We start from the raw sequence: 19,203 nt of genomic DNA, 5'->3' as shown, positions 1-19,203 counted from the left end.
AATTGTCTAGTGTAGTCCCCTTCTTAGCCACAGACAATATGTTCTAAAGGTCCCAGTGGATGTCTGAAGTCTCATTATGTACAGAATCCTATATAAGCTATATTTTCCTACCTACAGATTCAGGGTGATCAGCTACATTGTCTATAATTAATAGGATTTTAAATTATATTCCTTTATTTTTTCAAATAGTTTTGTAGTTCTGGAAAAAAATATAAAGTTTATACAAAGTTTTACATATATCTGTAACTAGCTAACAATAACTTAAGAAGAACAAGTATTGCAATATACTTTAATAAAATGCTCTTTAATAAAATTTATGTGAATATGGGTTCTGTCTCTTGCTGTCTCAAAATACCTTATTGTACTGTACTTGCCCTTCTTGTAAAGAGGTGAGATGGCACAATGCCTAGGTCATGAGATGGAGTGTGGTGAATGACACAGGCACTGTGACAGCCTTAGGCTACTCTTGACCTTATGATGTGTCCAAAGGAAGGTCATCTGTTTCCACTGATCCTGGATTGTCAAGCCCTAGACAATGTCAGTGGTCGATGACAGGCATAGATGACTGTGATGGTTGGGAATCCTTAACACAGTGGAAGAATTTTTGCAAAGTCGTTTCAAAGAACACTGCAATCAGAACTTCTTATCGTCTTCTTTTTTTTTTTAATATCAAATATTAGTGTGGAGGTGTTAATCCTTCAGTTATCACAGAGATGATTATTCTGGATCCCATCAAAAGGTTTTATTCCATAATGTTTTCCTTTAATGTCTATTTAATTTGAAATAATTAAGCCGATTTTTCTAATGTCCACATTATGGGTTTTGCTTCAGCTGCTGCTGCTGATGCTCCTCCTCCTCATTCTTCTTGCTGTTCTCTGCCCCTTCCTCCTCCTCCTCCTTTTTCCTCTGTAAATAACAAGTTCTTCCAATTCCTCATCTGTTACCACTTCAATATATTCTTAGACTTCTTCATCAAGTCTTTTTTTCCAACTACAAAAAATTTTTATTTTTTTTTGGCATAGTATAATTATTTTTTTTAATTGGTTGTTCAAAACATTACAAAGCTCTTGACATATCATATTTCATACATTAGATTCAGGTGGGTTATGAACTCCCATTTTTACCCCAAATACAGATTGCAGAATCACATTGGTTACACATCCACATTTTTACATAATGCCCTATTAGTAACTGTTGTATTCTGCTACCTTTCCTATCCTCTACTATCCCCCCTCCCCTCCCCTCCCATCTTCTCTGTCTACCCCATCTACTGTAATTCATTTCTCTCCTTGTTTTTTTTTCCCATTCCCCTCATAACCTGTTATATGTAATTTTGTATAACAATGAGGGTCTCATTCCATTTCCATGCAATTTCCCTTTTCTCTACCTTTCCCTCCCACCTCATGTCTCTGTTTAATGTTAATATTTTCCTCCTGCGCTTCCTCCCTGCTCTGTTCTTAGTTGCTAAGAGAGGTAATAGGGAGCCTACATCATGGGAACAAATCTTTACTCCTCACACTTCAGATAGAGCCCTAATATCCAGAGTATACAAAGAACTCAAAAAATTAAACAATAAGATAACAAATAACCCAATCAACAAATGGGCCAAGGACCTGAACAGACACTTCTCAGAGGAGGACATACAATCAATCAACAAGTACATGAAAAAATGCTCACCATCTCTAGCAGTCAGAGAAATGCAAATCAAAACCACCCTAAGATACCATCTCACTCAGTAAGATTGGCAGCCATTATGAAGTCAAACAACAACAAGTGCTGGTGAGGATGTGGGGAAAAGGGTACTCTTGTACATTGCTGGTGGGACTGCAAATTGGTGCAGCCAATTTGGAAAGCAGTATGGAGATTCCTGGGAAAGCTGGGAATGGAACCACCATTTGACCCAGCTATTGCCCTTCTCTGACTATTCCCTGAAGACCTTAAAAGAGCGTACTACAGGGATACTGCCACATCAATGTTCATAGCAGCACAATTCACAATAGCAAGACTGTGGAACCAACCCAGATGCCCTTCAATAGATGAATGGATAAAAAAAATGTGGCATTTATACACAATGGAGTATTACGCAGCACTAAAAAATGACAAAATCATGGAATTTGCAGGGAAATGGATGGTACTAGAGCAGATTATGCTAAGTGAAGCTAGCCAATCCCTAAAAAACAAATGCCAAATGTCTTCTTCATCAAGTTTATTAGCAAATTCTTCTTCAGCAATAAGTCTCTTCTGAATACTTTTCTAATTTCTCTATCCATGCCTAGAAACCTTTGAAACCACTCATGATTTTGCTTTGTAAGTACTTCCAGAAGGTATTCACAATTTCTAGATTTGATTCATTTATTACATCTTATATGAGTGTTATTGTTTAGGCAATAGTGAATGATTTTCAGCACTGCATTATGTCCAGATTAGGGTCTTCATCAAATGCTGATCAAATATTTTCAAATTTCAGGTGTGTGTGTGTGTGTGTGTGTGTGTGTGTGTGTGTGACTCTCTCAGATCAGATAATGCCCTGATGTATGTAGCTGAGGCAGTTAGGTTGTACTTGAAGATAAATATCCACCCTCAGAATTTTCATCTTCATAGCAAACAGATTCAAGATGACCAGGTGCATTGTCTATTATTACGAGAATTTTAAATTCCAATTCTTCCTCTTCCAAATAGTTTTTCACTTCGAGAATAAAGCATTGGTAGAACCATTCCACATAAGATGTCTGTCATCCATGCTTTCTCCTTATATGGCAAGAATATGCACAGCAAATTTTTTTGTCTGTCTGAGAGCTTGTGGATTCTACACTCTGTACACTGTGTTTGGCTTTACCATACATCCTGAAGCATTGGCACATAGCATCAGAGTTAATCTCTTTTCTATTTTTTATGCCTGCTGTCTCCTGTGCACTTTATTAAATATAGGTCCCTTTGAGCAGCTTTTTCCAGAAGAGCTCAGTTTCATCATAATTGAAGGCATGCTTTGGATGCCTCCTTAATCAACTTATTCATGTCTGCCAGAAATGTGGCAACAGCATCTACATTGACAGATGCAGCCTCTCCTGTAATTTTTATATTTATTAATCCAAACCTGCTTCTAAATCTGTGTAACCATCCCCTACTTGCAATAAATGACTTGGACTCTCATTTCAGGGGATCCCTTGATGAATTCTTTGTATAAGATAATGCTTTATGGTATGAAATGATACTCACAGTTGGAACATATTTTCTGTTCATGTCTTTCTTTATTTAGTTTTTTTACGTAGTGCTGGGGATTGAACCCTCTTTTCCTCACACATGCTAGGCAAGGGCTCTGCCACTGAGCCACAACCCCAGCCCTTCTATTTATGTCTAACACCTAGAAACGAATGCCCTTTTCCATCTGAACTAAGTACTTACCATGTGTTGTGGTCATAACTTTTATAATTTGAAGTGTTATTGCAAAACTAGCATAAGTTTACTTTTCTTTCTTCACAATTTCACTGGTAAATATTTTACCATAGATATTTTCAACCTCAGCAGATGATTTTTTCCATTATTAAGCTGAGAACTTTTACCTTTTCACTTTAAATAAGTTTTCTACATCTTCTCTTTGCCATACTCAGGTCATAAATGTCTCTATTCTTGTACTTTGGTGCCATTATTGAGTAAACTAAGGATTGCTTGAACATAAGCATTGTGATACTTCAACAGTTAATCTTGTAGCTGAGAAAGCTTACTAAGTTACTAATACCTGGGTGGTATATACATCATGGATATACTGAACAGATGGATGATTCATGTCCCAAGGAGGACAGAGAAAGATGATGCAAGATGTTATCATGTTATTCAAATGGTGTGTAATTTAAATCTTATGAATTGTTTATTCTGGAATTTTCCATTTTATATTTTCTGACTATGGTTACCTTCAATTGACTTGAAATAAACTAGAGAAAGGAAAAAAGAAGTAGAAGTACTGTGATCTCATTTAACTTTATTATGAAGTAATTTTTTTTCAACAGTGTAGTGGTTTTACCTTTCTCTAAACTGTGTCCACCATGATCTTCATAATTATCAGCATTAAAATATTTAATTCACTTTCCTTTTAAATCTTTTCAATTTTTATAATCAACACTAGGTGAACAAGATTTCTATGGAAAATAATGATTTTCACTTCTAATTGTTTTCTTATTTTACTGGGTGACTTTGATATCCACCTGGGGGTGGGTACATCCACCTGGGGGAGGGTGAGCTCTCTGACCTGCTGAGGCCTGCTATTCCTCACAAACTGACTCCTTCTCTCATATATCTGATCTCAGAGAACAGTATAATCATTCGTTTATTACTCTGTTCATCATTTTTAACTCACCCCTATTTCATTAGAAGACATTTTCACTTCTAATTGTCTAATTGTTTTCTTATTTTACTGGGTGACTTTGATATCCACCTGGGGGTGGGTACATCCACCTGGGGGAGGGTGAGCTCTCTGACCTGCTGAGGCCTGCTATTCCCCACAAACTGACTCCTTCTCTCATATATCTGATCTCAGAGAACAGTATAATCATTCGTTTATTACTCTGTTCATCATTTTTAACTCACCCCTATTTCATTAGAAGACATTTTCTTTGGTCTTTATCTCTCTTTTCATGTAGACTGAACTCTGTGGACTAAGATTCCTGGTCCCTGTACATCCTCATATCCATTTTTTTCCCAAAGGAAGAATTCACACACAATGGAAGTGTGAATTTGCAAACAGAAACCGCATGCATTCCTGGTTCCTCATTTGTCTTTTCTTTTTGGTGCTAACTGGTTATAGGAAGTATTGAGATCTGATTAAATCGTCTGTTCGGTCAATCTACACAGAGAGATTGTCAATCTAGACAGAGGCTAGAACTTAAGAGAGTTTGTTTATTTCTGGGTTTCTATTTGGCTATTGATACAAGTCATGAATATTAAATTCATGTGTAAAAATTGATATGTTGATCTGTTAATCTGCTGTCACTCTTAGTTCTGAATTGCTTCAGAAATTGGCTTATGAAATAAAGTACTACATGCTGGACTTTTCTCAAACTTCTAACCCAAATCCCAAATTCTATAAGTACTGAATGTTTACTACAGCTTGGATCTTTGCTCTCACCTCTAAACCATCTCAGTTTTGGTTTATTAGTTGCCAAAATGAAAGAAATCATATAACTGTTCTAGGTTCCCCATGTCAGAGTAACCTCCAATAAATCCTCCATACTAACACCAGAAGAAGATATTTCTTGAAATAAAAATTTGGTATCTTGGTATTTCTCCACAGTCTCTTGAGTTATTACACAATCCCAAATTGGTCTCACCTGACTATTTTGACCTGGTAACTGTATACCAGGTCAAAATAGTCAATCACATACACTCTCATATCACAATATATCCTCAAGTCAAATTCTGTCAGTATTAAGAACCAACAGGTCAATTTTTTTCCTCATTGCCATAAAGACTTTGTATCATTACTCCTCTAGCCAGGCAAACTTATTTTGTTAGTTTAGGTACCATCTTGCCAGAAATCTTAATCCCATCTGATACATGCTTTTCCTCTGCATTCTTTTAATACACTGATAATTTTTACATTTGTTCATTAATTCTGTGTTATTCATCCATTCATCTTTCCCCCACCCATTTGGTCACTTGCTAATGATAGTGTAACTACCAAATACAATGGTCTAAGAATTGTGCTATGTATACAAAGGTGAAAGAAAAGATGTCATTCTTGCTTCCATAGAGTTATAACTGGTGTCAAAGTTATTACATAGAACAGTAATGAAAATTATATTTGACTATTTTGTTCACTAGTCAAAAAATTTTCTTATGGCAGAGATGGCATTTTGGATTTAGATTTGGGGCATCCATTATATGCTTGACACAGAGATGTTACACATGCATATTAAACAATTTCATGTATAAATAATCAACTTCTGTAAATATTTTCCAACTTCCATAATTTCAGAAGTGATAAACTTCGTTGTTCCAAACATATAGATGAAGACTTCTGGTCCAGGTTTATTCTGCAAAGTTGAGTCTTGTGAGAATATTGGGAATAAAGATGAGGAGATGTTAAATTCATTGCAGCAGTGGAAGAACAAAGTTTAATTACCTAGTGGATTAGAAGGTTTATCCAAACCTTGGCTCTGCTTCTCAATACCAGCATCTAAAACTCTCTTATTTCCCACTGATCTTCTATGCCATGTCTTTTGGGATCCCATTTATTTGGAGTGCTCTGAACTCTTTTTCCATGTATTTGGAAATCTTCATTGTGTAAACTCTTTAAAGAAATGGAAGAACACCTAAGTAATTCACCTGTATTATTTCTTAAGGTAATTTGCCTGTGGACATTCCATCTCCACCAGAAACTTCTGTGCCAGTAACATTACCTCCAAACAACTGCACAGACAACGAATTTGTCTGTAGGTCTGATGGTCACTGTGTTGAAAAGATTCAGAAATGTGATTTTAGATATGACTGCCCTGACAAATCAGATGAATTATTGTGTGGTAAGTGAATTCCTAAATTTTGTATTGACTGTAGCCATTAAATAAGAAAATGTTATTACAATGTTAAGTAATACAGCCTAATGTCATAAAAATTTCCAGCATGGCTTAGAGTACTTCTTAGTGTAAGATCTACTAATATAAAATTTATAGTAGAAGAATCAGCATGCATTTTTCTAGCAGACCCCTAAACAGGAAAGTGTCTTTAGATTAATGTTTTGTATTCAAAACTATTTTTTTAAAGAGAAAGTGAGAGAGAGAGAGAGAGAGAGAGAGAGAGAGAGAGAGAGAGAGAGAGGAGAGGGAGAAAGAGAATTTTTTTAATATTTATTTTTTAGTTCTCGGGGGACACAACATCTTTGTTTGTACGTGGTGCTGAGGATCCAACCTGGGCCGCATGCATGCCAGGCAAGCGCGCTACTGCTTGAGCCACATCCCCAACCCCAAAACTATTTTTTTTAACTATACTTGACTAGGAGATTACCATTTACTACCTGTTCTTTATCCATTCCCCTTTTTGTATCTACTCCTAACACCATTAAATATGGACTATTTAGAGAAGCAGCATTATAATTCCTCCAATTAGATTCATTCATTCAAATTTGGCCATTGCCAAAATGCACATATAACAGTGAACACTATATCAAATATGTAGAGGTCATAAGGAAAGCAGTTTTAGTACAGATGGGACATATACTTAAGTTTCTAAATGATGGAAGTAGTGCAGTCACTGTTAATGACATAAAGATGGAGTGCACTTCGGGTTTTCTATAGTACACATAGGAATTCATTGAATTGATTTTTTTTTTACTCTAGCAACAGAATTTAAGATAGATAGGTGTGTGCTCACAGAGAGAAAAAAAAGAATGTAAGAATTTAGAAAACATTCTCGTATAAAACTCTTATAACCAAAAAATTCACTGGGCTTGTAGTTTTCTGTGATATTAGAATACAATCATTACAAAAAACTTAAAAAAAAACTTTTAAGGAAACAAAAGCAGTATCAAACATTGTAAATCATATTGCCTTGAACTTATGTGGCTTGAAATTTGCAATAAACTCTCTAGAGAGTGAACTAAAATTTTGCTCTTTAATATTACTGTACAAAGAAGAATATACTTGTCAAAGCTGAAAAGTCATAAGACTGGCAATGCTTCTGTTGCTGCCAGCAGCTACTTAACGTCTCACCTCTGCATAAGAGAAGATTATTAGCAAATGCAGTTATTCTCATATTTCTATTACTATCAAGTTTTGAATAGAATAAACCTAGATATTTTTGAAACTCTCCCAGTGATTATGCAAACCACTTGCTAATTATTTTAATGGTTCTTAGGATTTAGATTATTATTTTAAAAGCCAAAAGTTAGAAAGTGCTGTATAAGTAGAAATTGCTATTTATTAACCTATTTATTGTGACTTACTCTTTTCTTTGTTTTACTCTCTCCAAGTTATGGAAGTTTGCACATTTGAGAAAAAAAACTTGTGTAAATGGTATCTGCCATTCCAAGCAAATTTATACCAAGATTCAAACATATTCAGGTGGGGACTTGGTAATGGAAACAGTATTCATCATGGGGAAGAAGACCACAGGCCATCAGTAGATCATACAAAGTAAGTAACCCATATTTTTTAACCTCTTTTGTAGGAAATATTTATCAAGCGACTTTCAAATTCTTGTTGTAGGCCAGTGCTATAGAGTAAAGATGAATATTTAAGTTAAATAATGAGAGCACCAAATGTCTTCTTTCGTAGAATATTGAAAAAGAAAATTAAAAAGCAATGAATGTTGGGGCTGGTGATGTAGCTCAGTGGTAGAGCACTTGCCTAGCATGTGTGAGGCACAGGGTTCAAATCTCAGCACTGCATATAAATAAATAAATAAAATAAAGGTCCATTGACAAAAAAAAACAAAAATAATGAATGTTGTACATGTCATAGAAATTAGAGAAAAACATGAATAAGTAAAATATATATATATATATATATATGTGTGTGTGTGTGTGTATGTGTATGTGTGTATGTATGTATATATACACAAACACACACACACACACACACATATATATAAATTTCACCACATCTTGAAAATCATTGTTAACATTTTTCTTAAAAATTAACTGTTCTGGGCTGGTATTGTGGCTCAGCAGTAGAGCGCTCATCTAGCATGTGTGAGGCACTGGGTTTGATCCTCAGCACCACATAAAAATAAATAAATAAAAGAAAGGTATTGTGTTCAACTACAACTAAAAAAATTTTTTAAAAAAATATCTGTTCTTACTCCATTACAAAAGCAATCAAGAATACAAATAAAAATAAATGTTGTGAGAATGTGGAAAAAGGTACATTCATACATTGTTATTGAGACTGCAAATTTGAACAACTCTGGAAAGCAATAAGGAAATTTCTCAAAAAATTAGGAATGGAACCACCATATGACCCAGTTATTCTACTCCTTGGTATTTATCCAAAAAAAACCCCTTAAATCAGTATACTATAGTTATATATCCACTTCAATATTTCTGGCAGCAAAATTCACAAAAGTCAAGTTATGGAATCAGCCTAGATGCCCATTAGTAGATGAATAGATTAAGAAAATGTGGTGCATATACACAATGGAGGTTTACTCAGCCGTAAAGGAGAATGAGATTATGGCATTTGCCAATAAATAGTTGGAAGTGGAGAACATCATGCTAAGTGAAATAAGCCAAACTCAGAAAATCAAAGGTTGAATGTTTTCTCTCTTATGTAGAAGCTACAGCAAAATAAGGAAAAATGGGTGGGTGGGGGCTCAAATATCATAAAGATAAAGAGAAAATAAATGGAGAAGGAGGAGATCTAGAGGGAAGGAAGGAGGACAGAAAAGGGGAGGAAGTGAGGAATGAATTTAACAAAATCATACACTATGTGCATATATAAATACACAGTGAATTCTAGAGTAGGGGAAGACAATGAGGGATAAGAGGAAAGGGAAAGTGGGCAGACACTGGGGACTGAAACAGAATAACTCAAATTCCATGTATGTGTGATTTTTTTAAAAAAATTAACCCAGTTATTATGTGTAAATATAATGCTCTCAAAAAAAGATCTGTTCATCCTCCCCTTTACCAAATCCTTCCCTTCTTCTTCTCCTTTTCCATTTCCTTGTTTACAGTTTTGTCTTTTCCTATTTCAATTTCTTTCCCTCTTTTCCCTTTTACTGTCTCTTTCCTTTCTATTCTTTTGTGTGTTTTTTATATACATATGAATACAAGTAAATGTCCAGATTTTCTGTATGGATGTATGAGTGTATTTTTCACTTTGTGATGTCATGCCATTAAATTTTATCTATAGCATAGTTTGCATTTTACTATATGAAGACTTAATAATTTACTACTCTGTTCCCAACTGGTGAACTTCCTAGTTGAATTTATTTCACCTTATAACTGTAAAGTTGCTGGAAAGAAAACTGCCTATCATGTGAGAAATATGGTTCTTGTGGAGATAAACCAATGAATCAAAGAGATGATTCTTGCTCTCATAAGGACACTTTATTTAACCAATAAATAGAGAGCAACTCAGATGGAGACATACACTATAGAGAAAAATTTCAACAAGGAAGGGGTTAATGTGTAATGAATAGATTCTTCTAATGGAGCCCAAATGGAAATGCTCTGCACTGCGTCTATGCCAGAAAACCAGTATGGCTGGGGCAGATAAAGCAAGGGCAAACTAGATATCAAATTCAATTTCTTTCCTTATTGTATTCACTATTAATTTTTTGTCAGTTTTTAATATTTTTTTCATTTTTGGAAATGTGAGAATATTTTACAGTTTTGTAGGCATGTTTTGTATCTTTTATAAAAAACTTTGTATCCTTTATAAAAACTCTTGTTTTCATTATTTTATTTTTTATTTTGTGTATCACATTTTACACATTAATTTTTATCACATGGATTATATGCACATAGTCTAAAAAGTGAAAGAGGAGTGACCATCTTATAATGAAATAACTGTATTACTTCCAAGGATTCCAATCCAATTTCTTGGCACTATCTTCTTATACCCTAAGACCCTATTCACTCTTCTACCTTTTATGAGTAACTGGTATAGGTAACTGGTCCTTATTTATAAAATAATACACATCCAAGTCTTCAATAGACGAATGGATAAAAAAAATGTGGCATTTATACACAATGGAGTATTACTCTGCATTAAAAAATGACAAAATCATAGAATTTGCAGGGAAATGGATGGCATTAGAGCAGATTATGCTAAGTGAAGCAAGCCAATCCCTAAAAAACAAATGCCAAATGTCTTCTTTGATATAAGGAGAGTAACTAAGAACAGAGTAGGGACGAAGAGCATGAGAAGAAGATTAACATTAAACAGGGATGAGAGGTGGGAAGGAAAGGGAGAGAAAAGGGAAATTGCATGGAAATGGAAGGAGACCCTCAGGGTTATACAAAAGTACATACAAGAGGAAATGAGGGGAAAGGGAAAAATAATACAAGGGGGAGAAATGAATGACAGTAGAGGGGGTAGAGAGAGAAGAGGGGAGGGGAGGGGAGGGGAGGGGGGATAGTAGAGGATAGGAAAGGCAGCAGAACACAACAGACACTAGTATGGCAATATGTAAATCAATGGATGTGTAACTGATGTGATTCTGCAATCTGTATATGGGGTAAAAATGGGAGTTCATAACCCACTTGAATCAAAGTGTGAAATATGATATGTCAAGAACTATGTAATGTTTTGAACAACCAACAATAAAAAATTTAAAAAAATAACTTAAACTATATTTTTTGTTTTCTTATTAATTATACATGACAGTAGAATATATTTTGACATACTATACATATATGGACTATAAAATATCATTCTTCTGGTTGTCAATGATGTAGAATTACATTGGTCATGTAATCATACATGCACATAGGAAACTAATGTCTGATTCATTCTACTACTAGACTTTATTGACTTCCTGTTATAAGAAATGGAACTCCTAGTGCCCTCCCAACCCCCTTTTTAATCTCCCCCATCTTTCTAATATTTTTATATACAACTTGGTTTTATTATTTTATCTCAGCAGTACTCTGGTTCTTTTTTTCACTTCTGTGTTGGATGTTTCATGATGATTGCTTCTTTTGTTTACAGTATCATAGTTTACCTTAAAATTAACAAGTGCCTCATTTATTTTCCTTAGATGTTTTATGCACCTCATGCTCTTTTCCCCAACATCAGTGTTAACTTCCAGTTGTTGAGTTAGCCAATCCCAAATAACCAAATGCCGAATGTTTTCTTTGATATAAGGAGGCTGATTCATAGTGGGGTAGAGAGAGGGAGCATGGGAGGAATAGATGAACTCTAGATAGGTCAGAGGGGTGGGAGGGGAAGGGAGGGGGCATGGGGTTAGAAATGATGGTGGAAGCAGTGATCATTATTATCCAAAGTACAGGTGTGGCGACACAAACTGGTGTGAATATACATTGCATACAACCAGAGATATGAAAAATTGTGCTCTATATGTGTAATAAGAATTATAATGCATTCTGCTGCCATATATAAATAAAAATAAATAAATAAAATGCTTAAGCTCATCTCCTCACCTCCCCACCCCAACTTTTCATGGAAGGCCTTCCTGTCAAGGTCTTTGCCACGTGTACCTACACTTCCCTCTGTAACCTGCCAACACAGCTGTTTTCCTGGCCCATCCCTTCAGCCACTATAGAGTGCTAAATCCCTAGTTTCCTAAGTCCTATGACTTCCTGTTTCTTGTTTAAGACTTTTTCTTTCTACATTATCTCTGTTTCTCCTTTCTGTCTTTTACTGTTTGCTTAGATGTCTTTTTTGCATATTAGAGACTTTTATCTTTTGTTTGATAATCCTTGGGTCTCCATTAATGTTTAAGAATAAGGCCCTTAAAAGCAAACTTGAAAGTTTATACAAGTGATCCTGATGTTGTAGTCTTCAATGTCAGATGATACGTTCATCATGTTTTACCAGATGTCTCCATGGTGATGTTTGAACTATGGATGTTTTCCAATTTATGTAGTTAAACTTGTCATTTCCTAAAGTATCTTCCTTACTTGCTCCATTTAGAAAAACTTACCTTAAAATTATGCAGCTATTTATGTGTCTACACACACACACACACACACACATATATACCCCCCCACACACACACTTACACTCAATCTGGTGTGTTAGGACCCATTTATAGGGATAAGAATCTGAGATACTGATAGAAGTATTAATTTACTTTGGAAGAAATATTTTTTTTTTATTTAAAAAGCAAGGATAAAAAATTAGTGGTGTCGACTTAGGAGAATTTGTAAATTAAAAATTCAGACAATAGAATATCCAAAAATTACAATTATATCTTCCAATATTAGTGGAATTTTTTTTCTAATTTTCTGGCTTCCATCTTTCAAGTACTCATCTTTATCTGTCTTATTTTTCATCTGTGGTTTTTATTACCTTTTCTCTGAAGTTTTCTTATTCACTTTATCTTCTCATGTCCATTTAAAAATTATTTTGATTTTGGACTTTGTTATTTCATTTTGCTTCATAGCTATCATCATTTATTTGGGTCTTCGTTTTCAGGGTTCAATAACTGATACTTTCCCCTATTGTGTAGTTCAAAAAGTTTTTCATGACCTACAACATCACCTCTTTTTCCTTGATTCTGATTTCAGGGAAACATTATGGCAGACAACAAAAGGGATCCCCATTTCACAGAGAATCTTTTGAAAATCTTCAGACCTTTTTACCCCTGTCCACAGTTAAGATTCCATGACTCCCAACCTCTGTGGTTGCTACTTCAAAGAAAACTAATGGCATATGTTATCCTGTCCCCGATTGCTATGGCTAAAATAGCCTTTGATGACATAATAAGATATTTACTATGCAGTCATTTTCTTGGGCTGAATTTTTCCCCTTTTTTGGAGCTCTCTTTTTCTATCATTTTCTTTTATTAAAATGATTCAAATTTTTACCATCATTTGATTGAAATGTTAGCAGGATATCTGTGCAAACTATACAGAGTAGGCGGGCACTGATACTGCTTTGTTTTTTTGTCAGTTGGTAAGTCGTATTTTGGAATTCGCACATACAAATTTTCCCTTGGGCTGTTTCTGACTCAAAGCAAATTTCAGAAAGTTTCTCTGCCTTAGGTAAATAAACCACACCTCACTAATGATCTATTTTACCTTTGAAAAAGAGGTAGGCGGGACTAGGATCTCACATCTCAATGCTGAAGTATAAATAGATTTAAGTCAGCATGTTATATAAGCCAATAGCTTGCTTGCATCTCCCCTCAACCCACCACCTCCAGTAGATGCAAATACCAGAGGAATCCCAGGCACTAGCATTTCTCAATTTGTTGCATTATTTTTAAATGTCGGGTGTCTTATGATTATAAGCTAAAAGCCACAAAATTAAATATATTTTAAACAGGAATACCTAGTAGTCAGATAATATTTCGTGAATGTGCTGTCCATAACAACAAATCATAAAGCAGGGAATAGCCAGCCCCTAGGTCCATATCTATTCTTGTCTTTCTCTCTCTCTCTCACCTTCTCTCTAGCCAAGGAAGTGTTGATATTTTTTACTTTGTGGTAGGAAATAGTTCTTATGCATCATATATCCTATTCTGTGGCTTACAGTAAAACTCCAAGCGCAGTTTTCTAAGTTTTGTGTTTTTCTCTTTATAGTTAATATTTAAAGCCAAGCTTTGTTAATTTAGAAAAAGTTTTTATTCTCTCTGGTGTCTGGCTCTAGAAATTTAAAGCCACATTTTTTTTTAAGTGGCAGAGTTCAAGCCACATTTTTTTTTAATTTTTTATTGTTGGTTGTTCAAAACATTACAAATTTCTTGACATATCATATTCCACACTTTGATTCAAGTGGGTTATGAACTCCCACCTTCACCCCATACACAGATTGCAGAATCACATCAGTTACACATCCATTGATTTACATATTGCCATACTAGTGTCTGTTGTGCTCCGCTGCCTTTCCCATCCTCCCCCCTCCCCCCTCCCCACCTCTCCCCTCCCCTCCCCTCCTCTCTCTCTACCCCCTCCACTGTATAACCCTGAGGGTCTCCTTCCATTTCCATGCAATTTCCCTTCTCTCTCCCTTTGCCTCCCACCTCTCATCCCTGTTAAATGTTAATCTTCTTCTCCTGCTCTTCGTCCCTACTCTGATCTTAGTTACTCTCCTTATATCAAAGAAGACATTTGACATTTGTTTTTTAGGGATTGGCTTGCTTCACTTAGCATAATCTGCTCTAATGCCATCCATTTCCCTGCAAATTCTATGATTTTGTCATTTTTAATGCAGAGTAATACTCCATTGTGTATAAATGCCACATTTTTTTTATCCATTCGTCTATTGAAGGGCATCTAGGTTGGTTCCACAGTCTTGCTATTGTGAATTGTGCTGCTATGAACATCGATGTAGCAGTGTCCCTGTAGCATGCTCTTTTTAGGTCTTTAGGGAATAGACCAAGAAGGGGAATAGCTGGGTCAAATGGTGGCTCCATTCCCAGCTTTCCAAGAAATCTCCATACTGCTTTCCAAATTGGCTGCACCAATCTGCAGTCCCACCAGCAATGTACAAGTGTACCCTTTTCCCCACAACCTCGCCAGCACTTGTTGTTGTTTGACTTCATAATGGCTGCCAATCTTACTGGAGTGAGATGGTATCTTAGGGTGGTTTTGATTTGCATTTCTCTGACAGCTAGAGATGGTGAGCATTTTTTCATGTACTTGTTGATTGAATGTATGTCCTCCTCTGAGAAGTGTCTGTTCAGGTCCTTGGCCCATTTGTTGATTGGGTTGTTTGTTCTCTTATTGTCTAATTTTTTGAGTTCTTTGTATACTCTGGATATTAGGGCTCTATCTGAAGTGTGAGGAGTAAAGATTTGTTCCCAGGATGTAGGCTCCCTATTTACCTCTCTTATTATTTCTTTTGCTGAGAAAAAACTTTTTAGTTTGAGTAAGTCCCATTTGTTGATTCTAGTTATTAACTTTTGTGCTATGGGTGTCCTATTGAGGAATTTGGAGCCCGACCCCACCGAATGTACATCGTAGCCAACTTTTTCTTCTATCAGACGGCGTGTCTCTGATTTGATATCAAGCTCCTTGATCCATTTTGAATTCACTTTTGTGCATGGCGAGAGAAAGGGATTCAGTTTCATTTTGTTGCATATGGATTTCCAGTTTTCCCAGCACCATTTGTTGAAGATGCTATCCTTCCTCCATTGCATGCTTTTAGCCCCTTTATCAAATATAAGATAGTTGTAGTTTTGTGGATTGGTTTCTGTGTCCTCTATTCTGTACCATTGGTCCACCCGCCTGTTTTGGTACCAGTACCATGCTGTTTTTGTTACTATTGCTCTGTAGTATAGTTTTAAGTCTGGTATCGCTATACCGCCTGATTCACACTTCCTGCTTAGCATTGTTTTTGCTATTCTGGGTCTTTTATTTTTCCATATGAATTTCATGATTGCTTTCTCTATTTCTACAAGAAATGCCGTTGGGATTTTGATTGGCATTGCATTAAACCTATAGAGAACTTTTGGTAATATCGCCATTTTGATGATGTTAGTTCTGCCTATCCATGAACAGGGTATATTTTTCCATCTTCTAAGATCTTCTTCTGTTTCTCTCTTTAGGGTTCTGTAGTTTTCACTGTATAAGTCTTTCACCTCTTTTGTTAGGTTGATTCCCAAGTATTTTATTTTTTTTGAAGATATTGTGAATGGAGTGGTTGTCCTCATTTCCATTTCAGAGGATTTGTCGCTGATATACAGGAATGCCTTTGATTTATGCGTGTTGATTTTATATCCTGCCACTTTGCTGAATTCATTTATTAGCTCTAATAGTTTCTTTGTAGAGCCTTTTGGGTCTGCTAGGTATAGAATCATATCATCTGCAAATAGTGATAATTTAAGTTCTTCTTTTCCTATTTTGATGCCTTTAATTTCTTTCGTCTGTCTAATTGCTCTGGCCAGTGTTTCAAGAACTATGTTGAACAGAAGTGGAGAGAGAGGGCATCCCTGTCTTGTTCCAGATTTTAGAGGGAATGCCTTCAGTTTTTCTCTATTAAGAATGATGCTAGCCTGAGGCTTAGCATAGATTGCTTTTACAATATTGAGGTATGTTCCTGTTATCCCTAGTTTTTCTAGAGTTTTGAACATAAAGGGATGCTGTACTTTGTCGAATGCTTTTTCTGCATCTATTGAGATGATCATATGGTTCTTATCTTTAAGTCTATTGATGTGGTGAATAACATTTATTGATTTCCGAATATTGAACCAGCCTTGCATCCCAGGGATGAATCCTACTTGATCATGGTGCACAATTTTTTTGATATGTTTTTGTATCCGATTCGCCAGAATTTTATTGAGGATTTTTGCATCTAGGTTCATTAGAGATATTGGTCTGAAGTTTTCTTTCTTTGAAGTGTCTTTGTCTGGTTTAGGTATCAGGGTGATGTTGGCCTCATAGAATGAATTTGGAAGTTATCCCTCTTTTTCTATTTCCTGAAGTAGCTTGAAAAGTATTGGTATTAGTTCTTCTTTAAAGGTTTTGTAAAATTCTGCTGTATACCCATCCGGTCCTGGGCTTTTCTTAGTTGGTAGTCTTTTGATGGTTTCTTCTATTTCCTCAGTTGATATTGGTCTGTTTAGGTTGTCTATATCCTCCTGACTCAATCTGGGCAGATCATATGACTTAAGAAATTTATCTATGCCTTCACTATCTTCTAATTTATTGGAGTATAAGGATTCAAAATAGTTTTTGATTATCTTCTGTATTTCTGAAGTGTCTGTTGTGATATTGCCTTTTTCATCCCGTATGCTAGTAATTTGAGTTCTCTCTCTTCTTCTCTTTGCTAGCATGGCTAAGGGTCTGTCGATTTTGTTTATTTTTTCAAAGAACCAACTTTTAGTTTTGTCAATTTTTTCAATTGTTTCTTTTGTTTCGATTTCATTAATTTCAGCTCTGATTTTAATTATTTCTTGCCTTCTACTTGTTTTGCTGTTGTTTTGCTCTTCTTTTTCAAGGATTTTGAGATGAAGTATGAGATCATTTATTTGTTGGTTTTTTCTTTTTTTAAGGAATGAACTCCAAGCAATGAATTTTCCTCTTAGAACTGCTTTCAATGTGTCCCATAGATTCCGATATGTTGTGTCTGTGTTTTCATTTATCCCTAAGAATTTTTTAATTTCCTCCTTGATGTCTTCTATAACCCATTGATCATTCAGTAAACTATTGTTCATTCTCCAAGTGATGTATGCTTTCTCCTTCCTTCTTTTATCGTTGATTTTCAGTTTCATTCCATTATGATCAGATAGGATGCATGGTATTATCTCTACTCCTTTATATTGTCTAAGAGTTGCCCTGTGACATAATATATGATCTATTTTTGAGAAGGATCCATGTGCTGCTGAGAAAAAAGTATAACTGCTTGATGTTGGGTGGTATACTCTATATATGTCAATTAAGTCTAGGTTATTAATTGTGTTATTGAGTTCTATAGTTTCCTTATTCAACTTTTGTTTGGAAGATCTGTCCAGTGGTGAGAGAGGTGTGTTGAAGTCTCCCATGATTATGGTATGGTGGTCTATTAGACTCTTGAACTTGAGAAGAGTTTGTTTGACAAACATATCTGCACCATTGTTTGGGGCATAAATATTTATGATTGTTATGTCTTGTTGGTGTATGGTTCCCTTAAGCAGTATGTAGTGTCCCTCTTTATCCCTTTTGATTAACTTTGGCTTGAAATCTATTTTATTTGATATGAGTATGGACACTCCTGCTTGTTTCCGAAGTCCATATGAGTGATACGATTTTTCCCAACCCTTCACCTTCAGCCTATGTATGTCTTTTCCTATCAAATGCGTCTCCTGTAGGCAGCATATCGTTGGGTCTTGTTTTGTGATCCATTCTACTACTAACCTGTGTCTCTTAATTGGTGAGTTTAAGCCATTAACATTTAGGGTTATTATTGAGATATGGGTTGTTCTTCCAGCCATATTTGTTTATTTCTGTTACTAAACATGATTTGTTTTCCTCTTTGATTATTTCCCCCCCCTTTACTGTCCTACCTCCCACTGTTGGTTTTCATTGTTATTTTCCATTTCCTCTTCCTGTAATGTTTTGGCGAGGATGTTTTGAAGAGATGGTTTTCTAGCTGTGAATTCTTTAAACTTTTGTTTATCGTGGAAGGTTTTAATTTCATCTTCCATCCTGAAGCTTAATTTCGCTGGATACACAATTCTTGGTTGGAACCCATTTTCTTTCAGTGTTTGAAATATGTTATTCCAGGATCTTCTAGCTTTCAGAGTCTGTGTTGAAAGATCAGCTTTTATCCTGATTGGCTTACCCCTAAATGTAATCTGCTTCCTTTCTCTTGTAGCTTTTAAAATTCTCTCCTTATTCTGTATGTTGGGCATCTTCATTATAATGTGTCTAGGTGTGGATCTCTTATGATTTTGCACATTCGGCGTCCTGTAGGCTTCTAGGATTTGGGATTCTGTCTCATTCTTCAAGTCTGGGAAGTTTTCTCGTATTATTTCATTGAATAGACTGCTCATTCCTTTGGTTTGGAGCTCTGTACCTTCCTGTATCCCAATGACTCTTAAGTTTGGTCTCTTAATGTTATCCCATATTTCTTGGATGTTCTGCTCATGGTTTCTTAACAGTCT

At 35.5% G+C, this 19,203-nt stretch overlaps 1 protein-coding gene across 1 annotated transcript in view; it reads left to right on the top strand.

The window, feature by feature from the left end:
* The window catches only part of Malrd1 (MAM and LDL receptor class A domain containing 1), a 670,952-nt gene that overhangs the window by 214,407 nt on the left and 437,342 nt on the right, over window positions 1-19,203 (top strand). Inside the window, exons 20-21 of the mRNA XM_046423053.1 lie at window positions 6,336-6,512; window positions 7,958-8,120. Of these exons, the coding sequence (XP_046279009.1) occupies window positions 6,336-6,512; window positions 7,958-8,120 (340 nt within the window). The remainder of the gene's footprint in view (window positions 1-6,335; window positions 6,513-7,957; window positions 8,121-19,203) is intronic.

Source organism: Marmota monax, unplaced genomic scaffold, assembly GCF_021218885.2.
Source record: "Marmota monax isolate L192 unplaced genomic scaffold, Marmota_monax_Labrador192_F-V1.1 WCK01_AAM20220418_F8-fsc00098, whole genome shotgun sequence".
NCBI lineage: Eukaryota > Metazoa > Chordata > Mammalia > Rodentia > Sciuridae > Marmota > Marmota monax.
The sequence above is the reverse complement of the archived record's forward strand: the minus strand, read 5'-3'. Positions and strand labels throughout refer to the sequence as shown.